At 48.6% G+C, this 25,505-nt stretch overlaps 1 protein-coding gene across 7 annotated transcripts in view; it reads left to right on the forward strand.

Annotated features, from left to right (window-relative positions):
• Positions 1–25,505, forward strand: part of GRAMD1B (GRAM domain containing 1B) — a 226,953-nt gene that overhangs the window by 105,786 nt on the left and 95,662 nt on the right. For 4 of the 7 annotated variants that reach the window (XM_073657302.1, XM_073657303.1, XM_073657310.1 and 1 more), the window contains one exon: positions 10,791–11,001. In XM_073657302.1, the coding sequence (XP_073513403.1) occupies positions 10,791–11,001 (211 nt within the window). Of the gene's footprint in view, positions 1–8,162; positions 8,524–10,790; positions 11,002–25,505 lie in introns of those variants that run through there. The other 3 variants (XM_073657304.1, XM_073657309.1, XM_073657306.1) reach the window with 3 other exon arrangements.

Here is a 25,505-nt window from a genome sequence, read left to right on the forward strand (position 1 = left end):
ATTTTAAGCTGCCTTTTACAGTACCAGAAAAAGCTGTGAGATTTCAGAAATCTCACGTACACACGTTTTTTTTTTTTTTTCCTGACTAATTTGGAAAACTGCTATGTTTTTGCAAACTGCAGGATGTCACTTCTTTCAGTATTTTTTCTCCAGCACTTTTGCAGTGTTTTTTTTCACCCATAGAAAGCAATGGGTAAGTGCAAAAACGCAGCAAAAATGCAAGTATCACGATTTGCTGTGGATTTGGTGCCAAAACCTTAAGGAAGTTACATCATCTTTTTTTGGGGGGCACTAAACGTGATCAGTAAAAATGCAGCAAATGCCCAGCAAAAACTCAGCAAAACCTGCTTTTTTTGAAGCTGCTTTCTTTACTGCAAAGAGAGCAGGTTTTGCCTGCGGGAAAAAAACACACAGCAAAAATGCAACGTGTGAACATAGCCTATAAGTTCTTTTCCTTTTGTTAATTCTCTTGAGTTGCACATTTTAAAATCTGCAATTCAATCCATTGTCATCTTCACCCTCAGCATTGCACATGATAACATCCACATGCGACACATGCATATTTTACTGTGGAAATACTGCAGATCTGCTGCCAAAAATCTACATAATATCTGCAATGTGTTCACTTGCCTGCAGGAAAACAACGCAACTGTGATCCGGCTGAATAGAGTTTGTTACATTTACAAGTTATTGGGCCCCGATTCATCCAGGTGTCTACACCAGTAATACCTTTAAAATGTTGTAAATTCTTTATGCAACTTGAAATTGCACAAACATGCTGCAACTTTTGGCAATTTTATACCAGTCCCGGCCACCTGGCCCAAAGTGAGTAGAGGTGGGATGGGGTATGGTGAAGCCTGGCCAGCAAAGATTTTTCCTCTTCGATAGAATGCGTGGATATATTATGGATCGGAGTTGTACCCAGCCTATTGTGGTATCAGTTATCTACTTTTGAGTGTCTCCTCGTTTCAGGAGGTTTACTATATTGTGCTGTGTATTATACTCGATACACTGTTTATCCGAGAACATGGTTTCATTGCTTCAGGTGATTGATTTATCGGAGGGTAGCAGTTGTGATGAGGAGTCTGCAGCCCATGTGTGGTCCAGCTGCGGAGGTGGTAATGCTGGAATGCAGATTCTGGGTGGAAAGCCGCCATCAGGAGATGCTTTGTAAGCGTCTGGTGTAATATAGGACAGGCCTTGTACGGGACAGATGGTCAGTGTTTCACATTATACTGTAAACCTGCTATGATCTCCGATGATAGCGGAGGAGTTACAGGTGATCGCTTTTTTCCTCATGTAGGCATTGTGACAATGGCTGCTGTGTGTTGTCAGTGTGCGCTTTTCACATGTAAGGGCTTGGATGTAACACATAAGCATGACATGATGAAAAGTGGCAAAACAAGTACTGGAGGTGCAAAACTGTGTATTGTCAGTAACCGGTGAGGACAGCCGGGCTCTATGTGATTTCTATAAAGAATGAGTGATAAGTATTAACAAGCTATTTATGTCCCTGTCCTGCACCCCTAGTGGCAACATGTCCCTATCCTGTACCCGGTGTGGTGGCCTGTCCCTGTCCTTGCACCCCATATGGTGGCGTGTCCCTATCCTGCACCCGATGTAGCAGTGTGTCCCTTTCCTGCATGCCATGTGGCTGTGTGTACCTCTTCTTCACCCTATGTGTCAGCGTGTCCCTTTCCTGCACCCAGTGTGGTGGCATGCTCCTGTCCTTCACCCCACATGGCGGCATGTCCCTTTTCTGCACCTCATGTGGTGACGTGTCCCTTTTCTTTACTCCATGTGGCAGCGCGTCCTTGTCCTACAACCCATGTGGTGGCGTGTCCCTGTACTGCACCCCATGTGGTGGCGTCTCCCTGTCCTGCACCCCATGTGGCAGCGTATCCCTTTTGCACCCCATGTGGTGGCGTGTCCCTGTTCAGCACTTGGTGTGGCCGATTTTCCTTGTTCTGCACTCCATGTGGAGGCATGTCCCTATCCTGCATGCGTTATGACGGCATGTCCCTGTTTTGCACCCGGTGTGGCTGCGTGTCCTGTCCTGCACCCAACCCACATTGAGTGCGGGACAGGACACGCAGCCACATGGGGTGGCCTTGTACGGTGTGTCCTGTTTTGCGCCCCATGAGGTGGCATGTTTTGTCCTACACCCTATGGGGCGGCATGTCCCTTTCCTGCACCCCTTGTGGCGGTGTGTTCCTGTCCTACACCCCATGTGGCGGTGTGTTCCTGTCCTACACCCCATGTGGCGGTGTGTTCCTGTCCTACACCCCATGTGGCGGTGTGTTCCTGTCCTACACCCCATGTGGCGGTGTGTCCCTGCCCTACACCCCATGTGGCGTTGTGTTGTGTCCAACACCCCATGTGGCGGTGTGTTCCTGTCCTACACCCCATGTGGCGGTGTGTCCCTGTCCTATACCCCATGTGGCGTGTCGTGTTGTGTCCTACACCCCATGTGGTGTTGTGTTGTGTCCTACACCCTATGTGGTGTTGTGTCCTACACCCTATGTGGCGGTGTGTTCCTGTCCTGCCCTCCATGTGGCGGTGTGTTCCTGTCCTGCCCTCCATGTGGCGGTGTGTTCCTGTCCTGCCCTCCATGTGGCGTCGTGTTCTTGTCCTACACCCCATGTGGTGTCATGTTCTGTCCTGCCCCCCATGTGGCGGTGTGTTCCTGTCCTGCCCCCCATTTGGCGTTGTGTTGTGTCCTACACCCCATGTGGCAGTGTGTCCCTGTCCTACACCCCATGTGGCGGTGTGTTCCTGTCCTACACCCCATGTGGCGTTGTGTTGTGTCCTACACCCCATGTGGCGGTGTGTTCCTGTCCTGCACCCCATGTGGCGTTGTGTTGTGTCCTACACCCCATGTGGCAGTGTGTCCCTGTCCTACACCCCATGTGGCGGTGTGTTCCTGTCCTACACCCCATGTGGCGTTGTGTTGTGTCCTACACCCCATGTGGCGGTGTGTTCCTGTCCTACACCCCATGTGGTGTTGTGTTGTGTCCTACACCCCATGTGGCAGTGTGTCCCTGTCCTACACCCCATGTGGCGGTGTGTCTTGTCCTGCACCCCATGTGGCGGTGTGTTCCTGTCCTACACCCCATGTGGCGGTGTGTCCCTGTCCTACACCCCATGTGGCGTCGTGTTGTGTCCTACACACTATGTGGCGTCGTGTTGTGTCCTACACCCTATGTGGCGTCGTGTTGTGTCCTACACCCTATGTGGCGTCGTGTTGTGTCCTACACCCTATGTGGTGTTGTGTCCTACACCCTATGTGGTGTTGTGTCCTACACCCTATGTGGCGGTGTGTTCCTGTCCTGCCCGCCATGTGGCGTCGTGTTCTTGTCCTACACCCCATGTGGTGTCATGTTCTGTCCTGCACCCCATGTGGCGGTGTGTTCCTGTCCTACACCCCATGTTACGGTGTGTCCCTGTCCTACACCCTATGTGGCGTCGTGTTGTGTCCTACACCCTATGTGGCAGTGTGTTCCTGTCCTACACCCTATGTGGCGTCGTGTTGTGTCCTACACCCTATGTGGCGTCGTGTTGTGTCCTACACCCCATGTGGCGGTGTGTTCCTGTCCTACACCCCATGTGGCGTTGTGTTCCTGTCCTACACCCCATGTGGCGGTGTGTTCCTGTCCTACACCCCATGTGGCGGTGTGTTGTGTCCTGCACCCTATGTGGCAGTGTGTCCCTGTCCTACACCCTATGTGGCAGTGTGTCCCTGTCCTACACCCTATGTGGCAGTGTGTCCCTGTCCTACACCCTATGTGGCAGTGTGTCCCTGTCCTACACCCTATGTGGCAGTGTGTCCCTGTCCTACACCCCATGTGGCGGTGTGTCCCTGTCCTACACCCATGTGGCGTTCTGTTGTGTCCTACACCCCATGTGGCGTTGTGTTGTGTCCTACACCCTATGTGGCTGTGTGTCTCTGTCCTACACCCCATGCGGCGTTGTGTTGTCCTACACCCTATGTGGTAGTGTGTCCCTGTCCTACACCCCATGTGGCGTTGTGTTGTGTCCTACACCCCATGTGGCGGTGTGTCCCTGTCCTACACCCTATATGGCGGTGTGTCCCTGTCCTACACCCTATGTGGCAGTGTGTTCCTGTCCTACACCCCATGTGGCGTTGTGTCCTACACCCCATGTGGTGGTGTGTCCCTGTCCTAGACCCCATGTGGTGGTGTGTTCCTGTCCTACACCCCATGTGGCGTTGTGTTGTGTCCTTCACCCTATATGGCAGTGTGTCCCTGTCCTACACCCCATGTGGCGTTGTGTTGTGTCCTACACCCTATGTGGCGGTGTGTTCCTGTCCTACACCCCATGTGGCGGTGTGTCCCTGTCCTACACCCTATGTGGCGGTGTGTTCCTGTCCTACACCCCATGTGGCTTTGTGTTGTGTCCTACACCCCATGTGGCAGTGTGTCACTGTCCTACACCCCATGTGGCGGTGTGTCCTACACCCTATATGGCGGTGTGTTCCTGTCCTACACCCCATGTGGCGTTGTGTTGTGTCCTACACCCTATGTGGCAGTGTGTCCCTGTCCTACACCCTATATGGCAGTATGTTCTTGTCCTACACCCCATGTGGCAGTGTCCCTGTCCTACACCCCATGTGGCTTCGTGTTGTGTCCTACACCCCATGTGGCGTTGTGTTCCTGTTCTACACCCCATGTGGCGTTTTGTTGTGTCCTACACCCTATCTGGCGGTGTGTCCCTGTCCTACACCCTATGTGGCAGTGTGTCCCTGTCCTACACCCCATGTGGCGTTGTGTTGTGTCCTACACCCTATGTGGTGGTGTGTCCCTGTCCTACACCCTATGTGGCGGTGTGTCCCTGTCCTACACCCCATGTGGCGTTGTGTTGTGTCCTACACCCTATGTGGTGGTGTGTCCCTGTCCTACACCCTATGTGGCGGTGTGTCCCTGTCCTACACCCTATGTGGCAGTGTGTCCCTGTCCTACACCCCATGTGACGTTGTGTTGTGTCCTACACCCTATGTGGTGGTGTGTCCCTGTCCTACACCCCATGTGGCGTTGTGTTGTGTCCTACACCCTATGTGGTGGTGTGTCCCTGTCCTACACCCTATGTGGCAGTGTGTCCCTGTCCTACACCCCATGTGGCGTTGTGTTGTGTCCTACACCCTATGTGGTGGTGTGTCCCTGTCCTACACCCTATGTGGCGGTGTGTCCCTGTCCTACACCCAATGTGGCGGTGTGTCCCTGTCCTACACCCTATGTGGCGGTGTGTCCCTGTCCTACACCCTATGTGGCGGTGTGTCCCTGTCCTACACCCTATGTGGCGGTGTGTCCCTGTCCTACACCCTATGTGGTGGTGTGTCCCTGTCCTACACCCTATGTGGCGTTGTGTTGTGTCCTACACCCCATGTGGCGGTGTGTCCCTGTCCTACACCCTATATGGCGGTGTGTCCCTGTCCTACACCCTATGTGGCAGTGTGTTCCTGTCTTACACCCCATGTGGCGTTGTGTCCTACACCCCATGTGGTGGTGTGTCCCTGTCCTAGACCCCATGTGGTGGTGTGTTCCTGTCCTACACCACATGTGGCGTTGTGTTGTGTCCTTCACCCTATATGGCAGTGTGTCCCTGTCCTACACCCCATGTGGCGTTGTGTTGTGTCCTACACCCTATGTGGCGGTGTGTTCCTGTCCTACACCCTATGTGGCGGTGTGTCCCTGTCCTACACCCTATGTGGCGGTGTGTTCCTGTCCTACACCCCATGTGGCTTTGTGTTGTGTCCTACACCCCATGTGGCAGTGTGTCACTGTCCTACACCCCATGTGGCGGTGTGTCCTACACCCTATATGGCGGTGTGTTCCTGTCCTACACCCCATGTGGCGTTGTGTTGTGTCCTACACCCTATGTGGCAGTGTGTCCCTGTCCTACACCCTATATGGCAGTATGTTCTTGTCCTACACCCCATGTGGCAGTGTCCCTGTCCTACACCCCATGTGGCTTCGTGTTGTGTCCTACACCCCATGTGGCGTTGTGTTCCTGTTCTACACCCCATGTGGCGTTTTGTTGTGTCCTACACCCTATCTGGCGGTGTGTCCCTGTCCTACACCCTATGTGGCAGTGTGTCCCTGTCCTACACCCCATGTGGCGTTGTGTTGTGTCCTACACCCTATGTGGTGGTGTGTCCCTGTCCTACACCCTATGTGGCGGTGTGTCCCTGTCCTACACCCCATGTGGCGTTGTGTTGTGTCCTACACCCTATGTGGTGGTGTGTCCCTGTCCTACACCCTATGTGGCGGTGTGTCCCTGTCCTACACCCTATGTGGCAGTGTGTCCCTGTCCTACACCCCATGTGACGTTGTGTTGTGTCCTACACCCTATGTGGTGGTGTGTCCCTGTCCTACACCCCATGTGGCGTTGTGTTGTGTCCTACACCCTATGTGGTGGTGTGTCCCTGTCCTACACCCTATGTGGCAGTGTGTCCCTGTCCTACACCCCATGTGGCGTTGTGTTGTGTCCTACACCCTATGTGGTGGTGTGTCCCTGTCCTACACCCTATGTGGCGGTGTGTCCCTGTCCTACACCCAATGTGGCGGTGTGTCCCTGTCCTACACCCTATGTGGCGGTGTGTCCCTGTCCTACACCCTATGTGGCGGTGTGTCCCTGTCCTACACCCTATGTGGCGGTGTGTCCCTGTCCTACACCCTATGTGGTGGTGTGTCCCTGTCCTACACCCTATGTGGCGTTGTGTTGTGTCCTACACCCCATGTGGCGGTGTGTCCCTGTCCTACACCCTATATGGCGGTGTGTCCCTGTCCTACACCCTATGTGGCAGTGTGTTCCTGTCTTACACCCCATGTGGCGTTGTGTCCTACACCCCATGTGGTGGTGTGTCCCTGTCCTAGACCCCATGTGGTGGTGTGTTCCTGTCCTACACCACATGTGGCGTTGTGTTGTGTCCTTCACCCTATATGGCAGTGTGTCCCTGTCCTACACCCCATGTGGCGTTGTGTTGTGTCCTACACCCTATGTGGCGGTGTGTTCCTGTCCTACACCCCATGTGGCGGTGTGTCCCTGTCCTACACCCTATGTGGCGGTGTGTTCCTGTCCTACACCCCATGTGGCTTTGTGTTGTGTCCTACACCCCATGTGGCAGTGTGTCACTGTCCTACACCCCATGTGGCGGTGTGTTCCTGTCCTACACCCCATGTGGCGTTGTGTTGTGTCCTACACCCTATGTGGCAGTGTGTCCCTGTCCTACACCCTATATGGCAGTATGTTCTTGTCCTACACCCCATGTGGCAGTGTCCCTGTCCTACACCCCATGTGGCTTCGTGTTGTGTCCTACACCCCATGTGGCGTTGTGTTCCTGTTCTACACCCCATGTGGCGTTTTGTTGTGTCCTACACCCTATGTGGCGGTGTGTCCCTGTCCTACACCCTATGTGGCAGTGTGTCCCTGTCCTACACCCCATGTGGCGTCGTGTTGTGTCCTACACCCTATGTGGCGGTGTGTCCCTGTCCTACACCCTATGTGGCGGTGTGTCCCTGTCCTGTGCCTCTGGTGTCAGCGTCGTTCTCCTGCACCCCCCGTGTGTCAGTAGTATGCTCTATGTAGTCATTTAGTCTCTTTGAGTTTTGTTTGGGTTAGGGGATAACATGGTTTTATATGTTCTTGGCGTTTTGGATAGTTCTTTGGGTGTGTGATTATCGGTTCTGGTTTAATGACCAGCACATCTGTATCCATCTTTGACTGTTTGTGTATATATATAATATTACAACTGAAGTCTCAGAACATGAGCAGTGGATACATCTAATCACTTGGACCTTTATATAGACCGAAGACACATTTTATTTGGGCAATGGAATAATGTTTTTCTTATTTTATTTTTTTTCTGCCAGAACATAGTGTGCAGTAATTATGAAGGAATCTGATTGTTATCTTGCACTGAATTACTCTGTCATTATGGTGTCCCCGGTGTATGAGGCCCAGCCAAATGATTAGATGGTGCTGAATGCTGCATCGACAGTCACTCCTATTCAGGCCGGGTATTATGTTGGTGCAGTTACATGCACAGGTGTGAGGGTCATGTGACAGCCTGGCATCTCCACAGATGACGGGCAGGATTGTGGCACGGCGGCATCCAGGCTGCGGGGACAGGTCTACATCTTCCTGGTGAAGAACAAAATTAGGGAATCTAAAAGGGGGAAGAGTGTAAATGACAGGCGAGAAAGCAGCGCAGGAGCAGCTGTGTGAGTCAGGGAGGAGGGGTGGTCCATGAAGGACTGTTCCCTCCCATCCTTCAGACTCAGCTGCAGGAGGGTGACAGAGAAACAGCTGAAATAAAAGGCTTTCCCTTCCTTTATCTGAGGAGCCTGTTAAGACCCCCTTGTTTAGGTAAAGGGGTCACTGAGATGGATTTGGAGGTGAGTAGCCCTCCTGCCCGCTCGCTGTCTTCCCTGCCCCCTGCTGTTTTTTTCTGCATGAATGAATGGATCAAGCAATGATGCTGGCTCATCCTCTCATGGCTGCCAGGTTAGTGCTGCTGACGCTTCTGTGTGTTTTATGTTGCCCACAGTTTTTGTGCCTGTGACCTTGCAGTGATGTGTATGCACAGTATGGATTTATGTCTTATCCACCCCCCTCCTTCCATGATGGGGGTGTATTGAGCAATGCTCAGTGCATGTGGGACCATCTCTGCATTGTGACACATTTTGCTGCGGACTTGACGCTGTCCCCGCTTCATGCTGTGCTGGAAACGGTGCTCTGACAAAAGGTTTCTCCCACCATGAGATGCTTAAATTACCAATGCGTCATCCCGGGTATCACTGCAGTGTGTATGGAAGTGAAGAAGGTGCCCGTGTCCAGCACATGTGCCATGTACTGCAGGTGTGCAAACATGTCCTGTCGCCAGCTGGGACTGGTGCGGCTGCGGACGCCTCTCGCTGTACATCAGGCCGCACTCGCAGGGTGCTGCCTCTTCTTTTTGTGTCTAGTTTTGCCAGTGCGATTGTGAAGTTGTGCTGGCCGATGCTTGTACGCTGGGTAAGTTGCATACTCCCTGGGGTACGAGCAGGTGGATGGAGCAGCCGGGGGGGGCCTTGTGTCCTGCCCTTTTATTAAAATCCCTCCTGAGGATTGGACTAAAACTCATCCAGAATGTGGGTTACCAAACAAGACACTGCAATAGTACAGACAGCAACAGCAGACATCTCTGAAGTGCGTCTGATGCTAACCGAGAAGTTCATTACCGGCCATCATTACTGATATTTGGCATTTATGGGGTGCATACATTAATACTTGCAGAATAAAAGGATTATGCAACATATCCTAAGGGATAATGGGCATAGGACTGAAGGAAAACTGACCAGGACGCGCCTACAAGGAGCAGCGAGGTGTGGGACTCTACAGCATGGGTGATGAGATGGATTTGTAATTGTCTAACATTTTTTGGCAATCTATTATCATTCATCTCCCCAGTTCTTGGATAATGCGGATCATACTGTACCAGACCTGCAGAAGTTTCCATGTCTTTGTCATTTTTTTTTTCCATCCCTTTTGGAGCATGTGATTAGTTAGCAGTTGTTAAAGTGTCCCATAGCCCATGTGCATGAAGAAGCGGCTCTGCTATAGGAGTATGTGTGGACCAAGGAAGGGGGTGGTGAACACTGGTGAGAAAACCCACGTTTCACAATTACTCTGTTGTGACAGGTGCTTGTCCCATCACAGAAGGTCATTATTTACTTGTGGGCACCTGCCAAGAGGACTGGATGCTGGATTGCTTTGTATTGCAGGTCGGCTATAGCTTTAAGGAGATATTGGGAGTTGTAGTTGTATCATAGCTGGAGAGCCGCATGTTGTACACCATTACATACGTATATGTACATTATTTTCCTTGACCTGTCTCATTTTCTTTCCTCCTCAGCCCACAATCAAGGAATTAGTGTCTCCATGTTGGCACCCACTCCCCGTGACCTGTCGCTTCCTTTTATCTTGCATGTATCGAGGCCTCTTCCTAAACCCATGGCTTGCAGGACGCTGTGTCTCCTCCATGCTTGCAGCTCCTTCTGTTTGCTGGTGATGCTTGTCTGTGCAGTTCCCCTGCCGCTGCTCGCCTTTAGATCCTGCATCGTCGGAAGATCTCTGTTCCTGCACCATTGATAGTCATGTGTCCAACGCTATGATCTGCTCAGGACGCGGGAATCAGTGTCTCTGCTTCTGCTTTCTTATCCCGATAACTGATTGCTCAGCTACTGCTGCACTTTATAGGCATATTTAACTATAGCCTTTATTTTCTAGTATTCTCTCTAGTTGGCGGAAGTTTCCGCTGTATATTTTATGTAAACTTAAAAGGAGTTTTACATGAAGCTTTTAATGTTGTATAATGAAGTTTTCCAACTTTCTAAATGAACGATGTGTAAATTCCTCACCATTACCAAGATCTTGCTGTCAGTGAATGGAAAAAAATCTTGACGTCCAGAAGCTGAAATGTCTTAATTCAGTCGTCTTCATTTCCTGAGAGCTGAGGGTTCGCTTTAACTTTTAGCCTGGTGAGACAACCCTTTTTTGCACTAGAATCCAGGAAAATATCTTTAAAAAAATCTAAACTCCCCTCTGCATGAAGACATGACTAGGCCTTAAATATGGTGAGACGTTGAAACAAAGTTTATTAGGAAGTTGCGGAACTTTTAATTTCCCATCAGAAGGCCTTCATGTACATAAACCTGGATAGCTCTATGTTGGATATGTAACAGATGAATCCGTTTTTGCTGTTTTAAACCATTTTTTCTTTTTCACCATAGCACGGCAAGTAACTCGAACCGAAGCTCGCCTGCTTGCTCCCCCATCCTGCGCAAGCGCTCCCGCTCTCCGACACCCCAACAGAGTGAAGGAGAAGTCATGGTGGAGAAAAGCTCGGACCATTCGTCAGACAAATCACCTCCAACCCCAGAACCAGGAGTGCAGCGGAGTGGATCCTCTCAGTCAGGTCGCAGCGGAGGCAAGAACTCCAAGGTGCGTACTGCCTCTGATGATGTCAAAACCTGCGTCACATAGACCGAAGGGTTACTGGATCTAAGAATGTGCTGTATATTATATGGGAAGATCTTACTGTAGAGAAAGGCTTAATAGCGGTACAGAGCCAACAGATATATGTCTAATCCTCCTATTTATTGGTGTGGTTAGTTGTTTGCTTGGTTTCCTATGAGCAGTATAGCAGAGCTGGTTTTACATCTTGCAATAGCACAATATGTTGCTTTTTTAGATTTTTATTTTTTGGGGATTTTTTTTTTATTTACATAAGACTGCAGGTAAATTTTATTGCCGCTTCTTAAGTTTTAGTTATTTGCCTATTTTAGGTTATTATATCGTCTCTACATTGAATGGAATTGAAATTTAAACCTTGCTACATCTCGATTCTTGAATATGTGCAAAGATCTGAGCCTGGATCTGAAAACACTTCACTAATTGTTACTAAATCTGACTGTGGACTTTTGGTGGTGATAATTTATGAAGTTTCCGCAATTAGTACTGGATTATAGAGGGTGCCGGGCGGTATCCATCTGTCCTGTGAGTTCGGTCTCCTCTATTCCCATTTGCATCAGTCAGCAGTAATTCTTCCTATCAGAAATTCAGCTTCTTTTTATGAGGATTTCGACCCCCCTTGGTTCTTCAGGAGTAGGCCTCGCAAATTCAGTTGTTGTTTTTTTTTTTGCCTCTTGTCGTGATACTTTTTATTTGGGGACTTTTCTTACTATTATGCACCTATAGGGAACAATCTAAGTAAAATGTACATATTCTAATTTTGGACTGATTTTTATCTACATTTTTTTTTCTTCTCTCATGTCTAAAGCTAAATTTGGGTTTGTATTTTTTCAGAGAAGTTTTTATTTGAGCAGAATCTGATAACTCCACTTTTCTTTTAGTGTAAGTTGTAGTACAAATCACAAGGGTGAGCACGTCAGGGCAAAAATGGTCCTGGTCCCCTAACTTGTGGTCACTGGCCCTGTACCTATGGTCTCAGGACTTTTGCCCTCCTGTGGCCAAAGTTCACTTTCTGTTAGCCAGGATTTCCCTTGCTGTTAATTTCATTTCTTTAGTTATGGCCACTCATTCCTTACTTATAGCAACAGGCCCCTTTCTGTTAGTGACAGGCACCTAACGTTGGGCCTCTATGGTCATAAGCTAGCGCGTTTCATGCACCGTGATAGCTGAATCTGAATGAAGGTCTGGATAACGACTTTTCTACTATATCTTCTGTCAGACCACCCATATATGAGAACATATCCAGGAAGCAACATATAAAGCAGAATGTGGCCATGGACAGTTCTCCAGTGTCCCGTCTGCTCCTGTGTTCAGAGCATCCATCGGTCGGGCAGTAGTTATAGCTTCTGTCTCTATAGGGGACGACAAACTCATAATCTGCAAATTATTGACAACTGGAAATAGAAGAGGCACATCATCCACCAGCGTGTCTGCAGACAATCGCCTCTATTTTAGTCCAAGCTGTCTTTTTTTTCTCAGAGACACAGCATCTATCAGTGAAGGATCTGTCCTCAGAAATATGATAACTTTTGTCGTCCTTATTTTTAGAGTTGAGCGTATTCTCACACTTGACCCACCACCATTTCCTCCCTTGTCTCACAGCTATATGTATTTTTTACAATTAGGCTTAGATTACTGTGCAAGTTTCTGCTGCTTAAGTCTCCTGTATGGACGGGTTGTGCATCTCTTGATTCACTCTCTATGATTAGTGAATGGTTAATGTCGCTCCACGTCATCATTGTGCTGGACAGCAATGCAACTATGTTGTGCAAAATTGTATAATTTAGGAGACCTGGCATTGTGATCGCATACATGATCACATACAATGCATTTCTGCTGGGGTGACCGGATGCCATATATTTGTGAAGCTTGGGCCTAAGTGTAGCATCGGCGTCTCTGCCTCCTGCCGGGCAGAGACGCCGTTCCCCTCACCACCACGGTCCAGGTCCGGCGTCTTCCCGCTCCTCCGCTGCTGTGGCGCTTACCGCGCGCAGCTTCCCGGGCACTGTGCTTAGGGCGCGAGCGCGCTCCCTCCCTCTTAAAGGGGCAGCACGTGCCGTCCTATAGAGTCCCCGGTCAATGGCCGGAGGACTTCCCCTATATAAGGCACCTCCTCCAAAATGGAGGTGCCTGTGCAAGGTTGTTGTTCTGTGTGCTAAACACTTGCTCCAGCCCTCAGGTCCCGCTGCCTGTCAGTCCTGCCTGCCAGTCTGTCTGTCAGTTCAGCCCGCCAGCCTGTCTAACAGTTCTGTCATCCAGTGTGTCTACAGTTGTGCCCGCCAGCCTGCTTACCTGGAGCACCTGTCTGTAACCTGCCGTGCCCGCCAGTCTGCCTACCTGGAGCACCTGCCTGTTACCTGTCGTGCCCACCAGCCAGTCTACCTGGAGCACCTGCCGTACCCGCCTGCTCGACTACCTGGAGCACCCATCTGGCTATCTGCCGAACCTGCCTGCTTATCTACCCGGTCCACCCGTCAGCCTTCCTGCCGTGCTCATCCGCTGTACCGGTCAGTTCCTGCCATCTGACCCGTGGGTGTCACCTGCTCTCACACAAGGTCGGTCCCAGAGTGGCACCTGGTCCACCTGCACGGTTCCTCCCTGGTTCACTGAGTCGACTAAGCCGCCTTGTGAGCTTGGTCGAGCCGAGTAGGCACTTAATCACGCCCATCTGGTCCCTCCTTTCACCGAAGCACAGAGGTCCCACCACCCGGACTCGTAACAGTTTGCACAGGCCATGGAACCCGGTGGCCCCCAGGCTCCTTCGCTCTCTGACCTGTACCAGGAGGTCTCATGTCAGAGATCCCAACAGGAAACTATCCTGTCCTATCTGCGGACAGTCAACTCCCGCCTGGACACGCTGTCCACCCCGTCTGTGTCTGTCACTAGCCGAGCGGCACCCGCTCCGGCGGCACCTCAACCCACTGGCGCTGTGGCACCTGGCTCCGGACCCAGGCTCTCTGCACCTCCACGTTTTGGTGGTGACCCCGTCTTATGTCGGGGCTTCTTAAATCAGTGCACGCTGCACTTTGAACTCCTGACACATCAGTTCCCCTTCGACCGGGCCAAGGTGGCGTTCATCATGTCTCACCTCACCGGGAAGGCATTGGCATGGCTAAACCCTCTGTGGGATAGAGGGGATCCCCTGGTGTCCGATCTTCTGGCTTTCCTCACTGCCTTCCGGAAGGTCTTCGATGAGCCCGGGCGAAAATCTTCTACTGCCTCCTCACTTCTCCGTCTCCGCCAAGAGAGTCTCACCGTGGGCCAATGTGCCATACATTTCCGAACCCTCGCATCAGAGCATGCCTGGAACAACGAGGCCCTGGTATCCACCTTCTGGGAGGGTCTTTCCGGACGGATCTAGGATGAGCTAGCCGGCTTTGACATCCCTTCCACCCTGGACGACCTGGTGTCATTAGCTACCCGGATTGACATCCGTTTTCTGGAACGTGCTAAGGAGACTACCCAGGAGAGAAGATTTCCGCGTCTCGCTCCTGTATTCTAAAAGCCAGCCTCGCAACCAGCAAATCCCCAGGCATGTTCGCCTGAACCTATACAAATTGACCAAACCAAAATGGTCAAGTCTCGCCAGGAGACACGCCGAGCTGAGGGGAGTTGCTTCTACTGTGGCAGTAAAGAGCATCTGATCCATTCCTGCCCGGTGAGGTCGGGAAACTCCAGTGTCTAGGACCGCTCGGAGAGGTCGTCCTAGGCAAGAGTAAATCCTCTCTGTCCTTGACTCTGTCTGTTTCTATTTCCAGCGGTGAGACCCGCTTCTTCGAGACTGCCCATCTAGATTCCGGAGCCGCTGGGAATCTCATTCAACAGGCTGTTGTGGAGCGGTATCAGATTCCTACTGTACGTCTGGCTGAACCGTTGGCGGTTGCCTCCGTGGATGGGAGGCTTCTACCGGAGACCATCTTACTCGTCACAGAGCCTGTAACCCTTCAGGTGGGAATGCTGCACTCGGACAAGATCTCCTTTCATGTTCTGTCCGGTCTCTCTAACCCCCTCTTGCTCGGCCTACCCTGGTTAGAAAGACATGAACCCGTCCTGAATTTGAGATCTGGTGAATTGCTCCGTTGGGGTCAGGAATTCCATGAGTCCTGTCTGGTTCCGGTTCGTCCAGCTCGACCCCTGTCTACTCCAGCTAATCTACCTGGTCTGCCGGCACCCTACTGGTCCTATGCGGACGTCTTTGACAAAAAGGAAGTACAGACACTACCACCTCATAGGCCGTATGATTGCCCCATCGACCTGGTACCTGGTGCTTCTCCTCCCCTCGGGCATATCTACCCCTTGTCGCTGGCTGAGACCCGGGCTATGTCTAAGTACATAGAGGAGAATCTTGCTAGGGGATTTATCCAGAAATCCACCTCTCCGGCTGGAGCAGAATTCTTCTTCGTCAAGAAGAAAGACGGCGCTCTACGTCCCTGTATTGATTACAGGTGTCTTAGCCAGATTACCATCAAGAATAAGTACCCCCTGCCTCTCATTTTGGAGCTGTTCGACCACCTTAAAGGCGCGAAGATCTTCACCAAGCTCGATCATTGTGGGGCGTACAATTTGGTCCGGATCCGCCAGGGAGACGAGTGGAAGACTGCATTCAACACCCGGGACGGTCACTACGAATACAACATGATGCCCTTTGGTCTCTGTAATGCTCCAGCTGTCTTCCAGGAGCTGGTTAACGACATCTTCTGAGATCTCCTGTATTCTTGCGTGGTGGTGTACCTGGACAATATCTTGGTCTTCTCTCCCGATCTGCCCTCGCACCGGAGGGATGTTCATCAGGTTCTGCTAAGGCTCTGGCAGAATCACCTATATGCTAAGTTCGAGAAATGCCTCTTTGAGCAGACCTCTCTCCTGGGCTATATTATCTCCGAGACTGGTCTGCGGATGGATCCCGAGAAGGTCTCTGGCGTCTTAAAGTGGCCCCGTCCGGAGGGGTTGAAGGCGATTCAGCGATTCCTGGGCTTTGCAAATTATTACCGCCTCTTCATTCCTCATTTCTCCTCCCGGACTGCTCCCATCTCCGCGCTCACCCGTAAAGGAGCAAATCCCAGGGAATGGACTTCCGAAGCAGAGGAGGCCTTCGTCTGCCTAAAACAAGCCTTTTCCTCCGCTCCTGTGCTACACCGTCTGGATTGCAACAAGCAGTTGTTCCTGGAGGTTGATGCATCCTCCTCCGGACCCGGAGCGGTGCTCACCCAGAAATCCTCGTCTAGGAGAATGGTAACCTGCGGCTTCTTCTCCAAGCTCTTTACTCGTCCGAACGCAACTACTCCATAGGAGATCGTGAGCTGCTGGCCATCAAATTAGCGCTGGAGGAGTGGCGCTACTTGCTGGAGGGGGCTCTACACCCGGTGGTCATCTTCACAGACCACAAAAACCTCGCTTATTTACAAAACGCCCAAAGACTAAATCCGCGCCAGGCCAGGTGGTCTCTATCTTTTGCCCGATTCTTACTCAATCTGCATTACCGCTCGGCGGACAAGAACATTAAGGCTGACACTCTATTCCTCTCATTCCTGTCTTCCAACCAAGAGGAGGAGCCCCTACATATCATTGACCCCTCCAAAGTAATGACTGTGGCTCCATTTGACCTGTCTCATCTTCCACCCGGTAAGACCTTTGTAGCGGTTCCGGATCGTAAGAAGGTTCTACTCTGGGGCCATTCATCCAAAATAGCCGGTCATGCTGGCCGGAGGAAGACCTTTCTGCTCATCACCCGACATTACTGGTGGCCTTCCCTGCGCAAGGATGTTGCGGACTTCATCGCGGCTTTTTCCTCCTGTGCCCGTAACAAGGTTCCCAGGCACCTTCCATCCGGCCGTCTCCTTCCTCTCCCCGTGCCTTCCGCTCCGTGGCAACACATTGCCATGGACTTCATTACTTATCTCCCTGTTTCTGCCGGTTGTACTGTCATTTGGGTGGTCGCTGACCGCTTTTCTAAAATGGCCCACTTCATCCCTCTGCCTGGTCTTCCGTCTGCATCTGTGCTGGCTAAGGACTTCATCCATCACATCTTTCGTCTTCACGTCTACCCCTCCACATTGTGTCTGATCGCGGGGTTCAGTTCACTTCGCTCTTCTGGAGAGCTATGTGTAAGCTGCTGGATGTCTCCTTGGATTTCTCCTCTGCTGATCATCCTCAGTCCAATGGTCAAGTGGAACTTATCAACCAGGTCCTTACCAGCTTTCTTCGGCACTTTGTCAACGCTCACCATAACGATTGGGTTGAGCTCCTGCCCTGGGCCGAGTTCTCCTATAACAACCATGAGAGCGAGTCTTCTTCTAAATCCCCGTTTTTTGTGGTCTACGGTCAACACCCCTGGATTCCGTTTTGCGTCTCCTCTTCAGTGGACAATCCTACTGCGGAGTCTCTTATCAGCGAATTTTCGGCTATTTAGGAATACACTAGATCTGCACTTCTTCAGTCCTCTGAGTGGATGAAGAGACATGCTGATAAGAGATGTCTGGATCCGCCTCAATTCCGTCCTGGAGACAAGGTCTGGCTTTCCTCCAAATATGTTTGTCTCAAGATACCTTTTTATAAGTTGGGTCTGCGGTTCATCGGTCCTTTCGAGGTTCTGAACCAAATCAATCCCGTGGCTTACAAGCTGAAACCCCCGGTCACCTTACGGATTCCCAACTCCTTTCATGTATTCCTCCTCAAACCTGTTATCCTTAATTCTTTCTCTGACGATCCAGGTACCCCTCCAGCTCCAGTCTCTGCTGAGGACGTCTTTGAGGTAGAAAACATTTTGGCCACCAAGAGGGTAAGAGGAAAGACTTTCTTTCTTGTGGATTGCAAGGGGTTTGGCCCTTATGAGAGGTCTTGGGAGCCCAGGGAGAACATTCATGCCCCTCATCTTCTTAAAAATTTTTCTTGCGGGCCTAAAGAAGAGGGGGCGTAAAGGGGGACGGTACTGTAGCATCGGCGTCTCTGCCTCCTGCTAGGCAGAGACGCCGTTCCCCTCACCGCCGCGGTCCAGGTCCGGTGTCTTCCCGCTCCCCTGCTGCTGTGGCGCGCACTGCGCGCAGCTTCCCGGGCACTGGGCTTAGGACGCGTGCGTTCACTCCCTCTTAAAGGGGCCGTGCTCGCCGTCCTATAGAGTCCTCGGCCAATGGCAGGAGGACTTCCCCTATATAAGGCACCTTCTCCAAAATGGAGGTGCCTATGCAAGGTTGTTGTTCCGTGTGCTAAACACTTGCTCCAGCCCTCAGGACGCTTTATCCAGCACCGACCCATTCTCGATGTTGCAGAAATGTTCAGGCAGTAATGAAATGTCCCAGTGTTTTAGTCAGTGCTCAGACTGCTGCCCACTGTACAGAATACAGGGAGTCCTAAAATGTAAATATAAATTGTAAATTTATAAATCCTTTTTAGTACCTATTTAGTACCACAGTTTACATGAGGTTTTATTCTCCATTCACAACCAAAGCTGAAGTCAAAATTCTGATATTTTCTTGTTACGAGAGGAAAGTGCATTGTGGGAGATCGGATAAGCACTAGATCAAAGCTCTCCGGTCACATGAGGAGGCAGGAGCGGTACAGACACGGCAAAGTGAGAGCGAGAAGAGTAACCACCAAATCTACACAAGCACTGGCCAACATGGCACATATCACCGATGTGGGGATTCACGCTTCCTGGCAGCAGTATGGGTACACACAGGCACTTGGTTTTAGGGCAAAACAGTCTAATGTTTATTAACAATGTTCTCATGAAAGCAAAATAACCTTTTGAATAACAACAAAGGAAGGAAAAACAGTCCCTTTTCTGGGTAGGCAAGATCTAACACGGTCTCTCACCTGTTAGCAATCCACACACTGCCTCCAGCTCAGGCACACAGAAGAAACTGCAGCTTCCGTACGATGCCCAAAACAGCTATTGTCCATAGCAACTCATGATACTGCACATGACCTGTGCAGTCTCCTCAGAGATTTTTGCCTGTCTCTCTGCAGCTCCAACGCAAGCCATTCTGCTCAGCTCTCCCAGCTGACTGCCCAACAGCTGAACACAGGGCCTGGCTCTTGGCATAGCTAGCCAGGTGCACTAATCAGGACCTTCAGTGCTAGACTTTAATCCTGTCCTACCCGGCTTTCCTACACCGGTCAAGAGGCCTGGGTCTAGTTAATCTGCACACGAGCATTTAGTCCCCTTCCCCGCTAATGGAAGGACCCTCAGCCATTTATCTGCAATATTTGAAAATATATATTCATACCATGTATATCGTGTATGTATGTATGTATACACTCTACACTCATATATATACAGGGTGGTCCAAAAGTAGGTGGCCAGAAAATAATAACATTTATTTTGATTTATATATAAAATTATATTTACTAACACAAGCATAACATTACACATATAGTTCTCAACTGATGCATATTAAGTTAAATTCAGAATAAGTAACTCACACCTGAGGATATAAGTATGGGTAAATCGCTAGACATAATAAATTCATAGAGGCAAAAAACACGATCAGAAAAACCAAAGAAAATATTAATTTATTATAAAAAAATAACTTTTATTAGATATAATAAGATAAAAGATCAGGAATAGATATCTGACAGAAATGGTGCTAATACATACATTGTAAAAAATCCATCATGGTGTAGGACCAACGTGGTTCATACTGCGAGAACCAGTGTAACACTATGGCCAATAGATTGACCTTATATACCCCACATTATAACAGAAAAGTCCCATTTAGTAGAGCTATGTTATAAGTGTCCAGAGAATTAGTCATATACTGTGGCTGTCAGTATATTAATCAATTTCCGCCCAGCAAACCATCCAACTAGCCACAAGGAAAAGGCAAGTAAATCAGTAATAGAATATACCTGGACACAGAACAGGACAATGTGGGGGCTCACAGATGGACCGCGCGTCCACCCCAACGCGCGTTTCGGCGTTGCCTTCTTCAGCTCTGGAGGTGTGCTGTTTTAAATGTTATCCCAGCCAATGGGTGATGATGGGAGGACCTTATGTGACGCGTGTAGCGTCACGGCCGTCGGGCCAATCCGCGACATCGGCGTCATGCATTGGATCACGCGGCAATCACGTGGGCCCACGTGATCCCGCAGGTCCTTGCATGGAGACGCCGAACATCACGGGACACCATGACAGCTCGTGACGCACACGCGTACAGGTCCTGTCGGGCACAAACTCCAACAAGGCGCTCAATTAGATTGTAATGTCTGTCATAACAGCCTATATACCAGTTCAAAATACACATCAGTTCAAAATACACATCATGAACATCACTATCAATGTGGATCAATCACAAAATGCATAAAGTCCTACCAATAATGTGTCATTCCATATAACAGATAAATCGTCATAGTAAACAATCACATACTTGTCAGCCTACAGGAAATTTGGTACATTTGTACAGCTAAGTAGAACTCTCTGATGACCTAATACGCATCTGTATCAGCCCTAAGGCTGTTTGCTAATAGTCATGATTCAAAACAATATTAAAATCAGGAATATGGAATGACCCATAGGCTAGCAAACATTATTGTGATATTTGGAACACACTATCATGTATTCACGGCATAGAGACCACGCATATAAGTGTATTGGTGAAATAACATTATAGACCTCACAAGACATAAATACCCCTGCTACAAAAGCTGTACATACACACGCAGGGAAAATAACGAGTCGCAGTGATTGACGATAATGTGGCCGACGGATGCATCACAGGATAGTTGGCGTATCCTGTATCAATTGGTATTTCTTCTCCACCCATGATCAACAAGAGGGGGATTTTTTTCAACCAATATATGGCTGGGCCACATCCATCCAGAGAAGATATAGCAACCAGAACGGATGGATATACACTGTGAGAAATAAAACAAGAATTAAAACCAATATAAAAACAATACAAAAGTATGTTGCAGGTGGAGAGAGATCAAAGAAATGGAACAAAGCTGAGGTTTTCGTTCAATCCATATGGATGTACCGTGCCTAACTTCCAGATCCATCGCGACTCTAATTGGGCTAGACGTTGACTAAGTTTCCCTCCACGAATCCCGTATTTAAGTAAGTCAATCGTCCTAACCTTTAAAAGAGAGCTATCACAATCATGACAAAGCTTGAAATGACGTGGTATTGTCCTGAGTGTGGAGGTGTCCACACAGTCAGTGGCTGCCAAAATGCCCAATACATGTTCCCTCACTCTCACTTTAAGTTGGCGCGTGGTTAGGCCAACATAAATTAGTCCACAGGGACATGTGGCATAATAGATGACATATCGTGAGGTACATGCGGCTCCTAATTTCATATACCTTAGTACCAGCCACATTCATAAAGTTGTTTATTCTCTCCACGTTAGGGCAGGCAACACATCGACCGCAAGGAAAGCTTCCACACTCAGGACTGGAAGCACCAAAGATTGTAGTTGCAAATTCAGTCTGATAATGACTATGTACTAATTGGTCCCGTAAATTTTTGGAACGACGTACAGTGATGGATGGGCGATCTGGAAGAATTTTTGACAATATGGGGTCTACCAATAAAATTGGCCACGCCTTGGTCAAACATTCCCTCATACTTCCAAACTGCCCATGATAGTTGGTTATAAATCTTACTTTGTCATCTACTTGAAGGTGCTTCTCCTTGTATAACAATTCCTGTCGATTGGAGTATTTCGCGCGGTAGTATGCCCTTTTTACCATGCGCCTACTATAACCCCTCTCGTAAAATCTTTCCTTCAAATCTTCAGACTGTCTCATAAATTCTCTATCATCAGAGCAAAGTCTGCGTAAGTGCAGAAATTGGCCTGTTGGTACAGACTGAATCATGTAGGGAGGATTAGAGGATTTGGCATGGAGTAGCACATTTGTAGAGGTATCTTTTCTATAGATATTAGTCTGTAAGATATTGTCTCGATCCCAAGTCAGAGTCATGTCTAGAAAATTTACAGCATCCCTATCCCACATAAATGTGATATGGATGTTCATCTCATTTTTGTTAAGGGAATCCATAAACACAAGTAGATCGTCAACAGAACCCTGCCAGATCAGCAGGATGTCATCAATGTACCGCGTCCAAAAGGGGACGCAGTCCATTGACGCCCGCCGATCCGGCAGGGTGAGGTCCCTCTCCCACAACCCCAGGAAAAGGTTGGCGTAAGCCGGTGCAAAAGCTGCGCCCATGGCAGTACCCTGGAGCTGTAGGTAGAAGGACCCCTTAAACGTAAAAAAATTATGCGTGAGGGCAAATTCCAAGAGTTCCATCACCAACTTGATCATGTCACTGGAGAGGTTCGATGTATGTAGAAAGAAAGCAGATGCCCTAAGGCAATCTGCATGCTTAATGCTCGTGTAGAGGGACTCTACATCTCCTATCACTAAGATCATTTCAGAGTCCAAGCACAACCCATCCACTCTTCTTAACAAGTCTCCTGTATCCAAAAGGATTGAGGGGAGACATTCTACTAATGGCTGAAGTTTGCTATCAATCCACCGGCTAACATTCTCAAGATAGTTCCCTGCCCCCCGAAATAATCGGACGCCCAGGTGGTGTAGAAATGTTTTTGTGCACTTTCGGCAACAAATATAAGGAAGAAACCATCGGTTCGGTGAAGTAGTGCCGAAGCCAGCTCCTTAGTGATGATGCCATTGCCTGCAGCCCGATTAATAATTTGGGACAATTGCAAAGAGAAAGAGGCCAAGGGGTTGAATGTTAAACGTTTATAGCAAGTTTTATTGTTTAACTGGCTAAAGGCCTCCCTCTCATACATATCTTTGGGCCACAGCACAATGTTGCCACCCTTATCGGCTGGCTTCAGCAATATGTCAGGAAGATTTTGTAAGACTCGTAAGCGTTCACTCTCATTTTTGGTAAGATTATCATTTTGTATGTAACGTGGGATGCGCTCGAACTCCTTTGTTACCACCTGAACAAACAGGTCAATGTTTGCACAGGTGGACAGTGGGGGAAATTTCTTTGATTTAATCTTAATTGATGAAGGGATCTTGCCTCCCTCTTCACTGATATTTACATTTTATTCTGAACAATAATACAAAAGCCCTTAAATTTTATCAGCGCAGGGGCTCAAACTGTTTTCCATTACAATTCGCATAGCTTTGAAGTCGCCTCTTACGCTTCGACAAACTTTTTTGCACAAGTCTCTTTGGGTATTAATTTCTTGAAATGCATCTCTTATGTAACTTTTCAAATCACTGACACTTTTTGGTTTTCGACTATAAACTTTGTCCTTGAGTACTCTCCAAAAGAAAAAATCCATTGGGGTCAAGTCTGGTGAACGTGCCGGCCAATCAAGTGGGCCTCTTCGGCCAATCCATTTATTAGGATTGTTTCATCAAGATACTCGCGGACCACTCTTGAATAATGTGGAGGGGCCCCATCTTGTTGGAAATAAAGATCATTTGAATTAGGCTGTTGCTGTAACTGGGGAACAACTTGATTCATTAGAATTTCAAGATACTTATCTCCTGTGACTGTTCCATCAAAAAATATTGGTCCTAAAACACCAAAACTTGAAATACCACCCCAAACATTGACACCAGGCTCATTTAGTTGTTGCTCTAATGTTAAATGCATGTTCTCATTATACCAGTAAATACAATTATGTCTGTTAATATGGCCGGATAATGTGAAAGAAGCTTCATCACTCCACATAATCACTGTACACCATGTTTGATAAATCTCCCCCTTCATAACCTTATTACACTTTCTGTCCACCTACTTTTGGACCACCTTGTGTGTGTGTATATGTATGTATATATATATACAGTACAGACCAAAAGTTTGGACACACCTTCTCATTTAAAGATTTTTCTATATTTTCATGACTTTGCAAATTGTACATTCACACTGAAGGCATCAAAACTATGAATTACCACATGTGGAATTATATACTTAACAAAAAAGTGTGAAACAACTGAAAATATGTCTTATATTCTAGGTTCTTCAAAGTAGCCACCTTTTGCTTTGATGACTGCTGTGCACACTCTTGGCATTCTCTTGATGAGCTTCAAGAGGTAGTCACCGGAAATGGTCTTCACTTCACAGGTGTGCCCTGTCAGGTTTAATAAGTGGTATTTCTTGCCTTATAAATGGGGTTGGGACCATCAGTTGTGTTGTGCAGAAGGCTGGTGGATACACAGCTGATAGTCCTATTGAATAGACTTTTAGAATTTTTATTATGGCAAGAAAAAAGCAGCTAAGTAAAGAAAAACGAGTGGCTATCATTACTTTAAGAAATGAGGGTCAGTCAGTGCGAAAAATTGGGCAAACTTTGAAAGTGTCCCCAAGTGCAGTTGCAAAAACCATCAAGCGCTACAAAGAAACTGGCTCACATGAGGACCGCCCCAGGAAAGGAAGACCAAGAGTCACCTCTGCTTCTGAGGACAAGTTTATCCGAGTCACCAGCCTCAGAAATCGCAGGTTAACAGCAGCTCAGATTAGAGACCAGGTCAATGCCACACAGAGTTCTAGCAGCAGACACATCTCTTCAACAACTGTTAAGAGGAGACTTTGTGCAGCAGGCCTTCATGGTAAAATAGCTGCTAGGAAACCACTGCTAAGGACAGGCAACAAGCAGAAGAGACTTGTTTGGGCTAAAGAATACAAGGAATGGACATTAGACCAGTGGAAATCTGTGCTTTGGTCTGATGAGTCCAAATTTGAGATCTTTGGTTCCAACCACCGTGTCTTTGTGCGACGCAGAAAAGGTGAACGGATGGACTCTACATGCCTGGTTCCCACCGTGAAGCATGGAGGAGGAGGTGTGATGGTGTTGGGGTGCTTTGCTGGTGACACTGTTGGGGATTTACTCAAAATTGAAGGCATACTGAACCAGCATGGCTACCACAGCATCTTGCAGCGGCATGCTATTCCATCCGGTTTGCGTTTAGTTGGACCATCACTTATTTTTCAACAGGACTATGACCCCAAACACACCTCCAGGCTGTGTAAGGGCTATTTGACCAAGAAGGAGAGTGATGGGGTGCTACGCCAGATGACCTGGCCTCCACAGTCACCAGACCTGAACCCAATCGAGATGGTTTGGGGTGAGCTGGACCGCAGAGTGAAGGCAAAAGGGCCAACAAGTGCTAAGCATCTCTGGGAACTCCTTCAAGATTGTTGGAAGACCATTTCCGGTGACTACCTCTTGAAGCTCATCAAGAGAATGCCAAGAGTGTGCAAAGCAGTCATCAAAGCAAAAGGTGGCTACTTTGAAGAACCTAGAATATAAGACATATTTTCAGTTGTTTCACACTTTTTTGTTAAGTATATAATTACACATGTGGTAATTCATAGTTTTGATGCCTTCAGTGTGAATGTACAATTTTCAAAGTCATGAAAATATAGAAAGATCTTTAAATGAGAAGGTGTGTCCAAACCCTTGGTCTGTACTATATGTGTATATATATATATATATATATGTGTAATATATATATATATATATATATATATATATATATATATATAT

The sequence above is a fragment of the Phyllobates terribilis genome, unplaced genomic scaffold (assembly GCF_046119375.1).
Source record: "Phyllobates terribilis strain yellow unplaced genomic scaffold, ASM4611937v1 Scaffold_12__6_contigs__length_324123572, whole genome shotgun sequence".
In the NCBI taxonomy this organism is placed as follows: Eukaryota; Metazoa; Chordata; class Amphibia; order Anura; family Dendrobatidae; genus Phyllobates; species Phyllobates terribilis.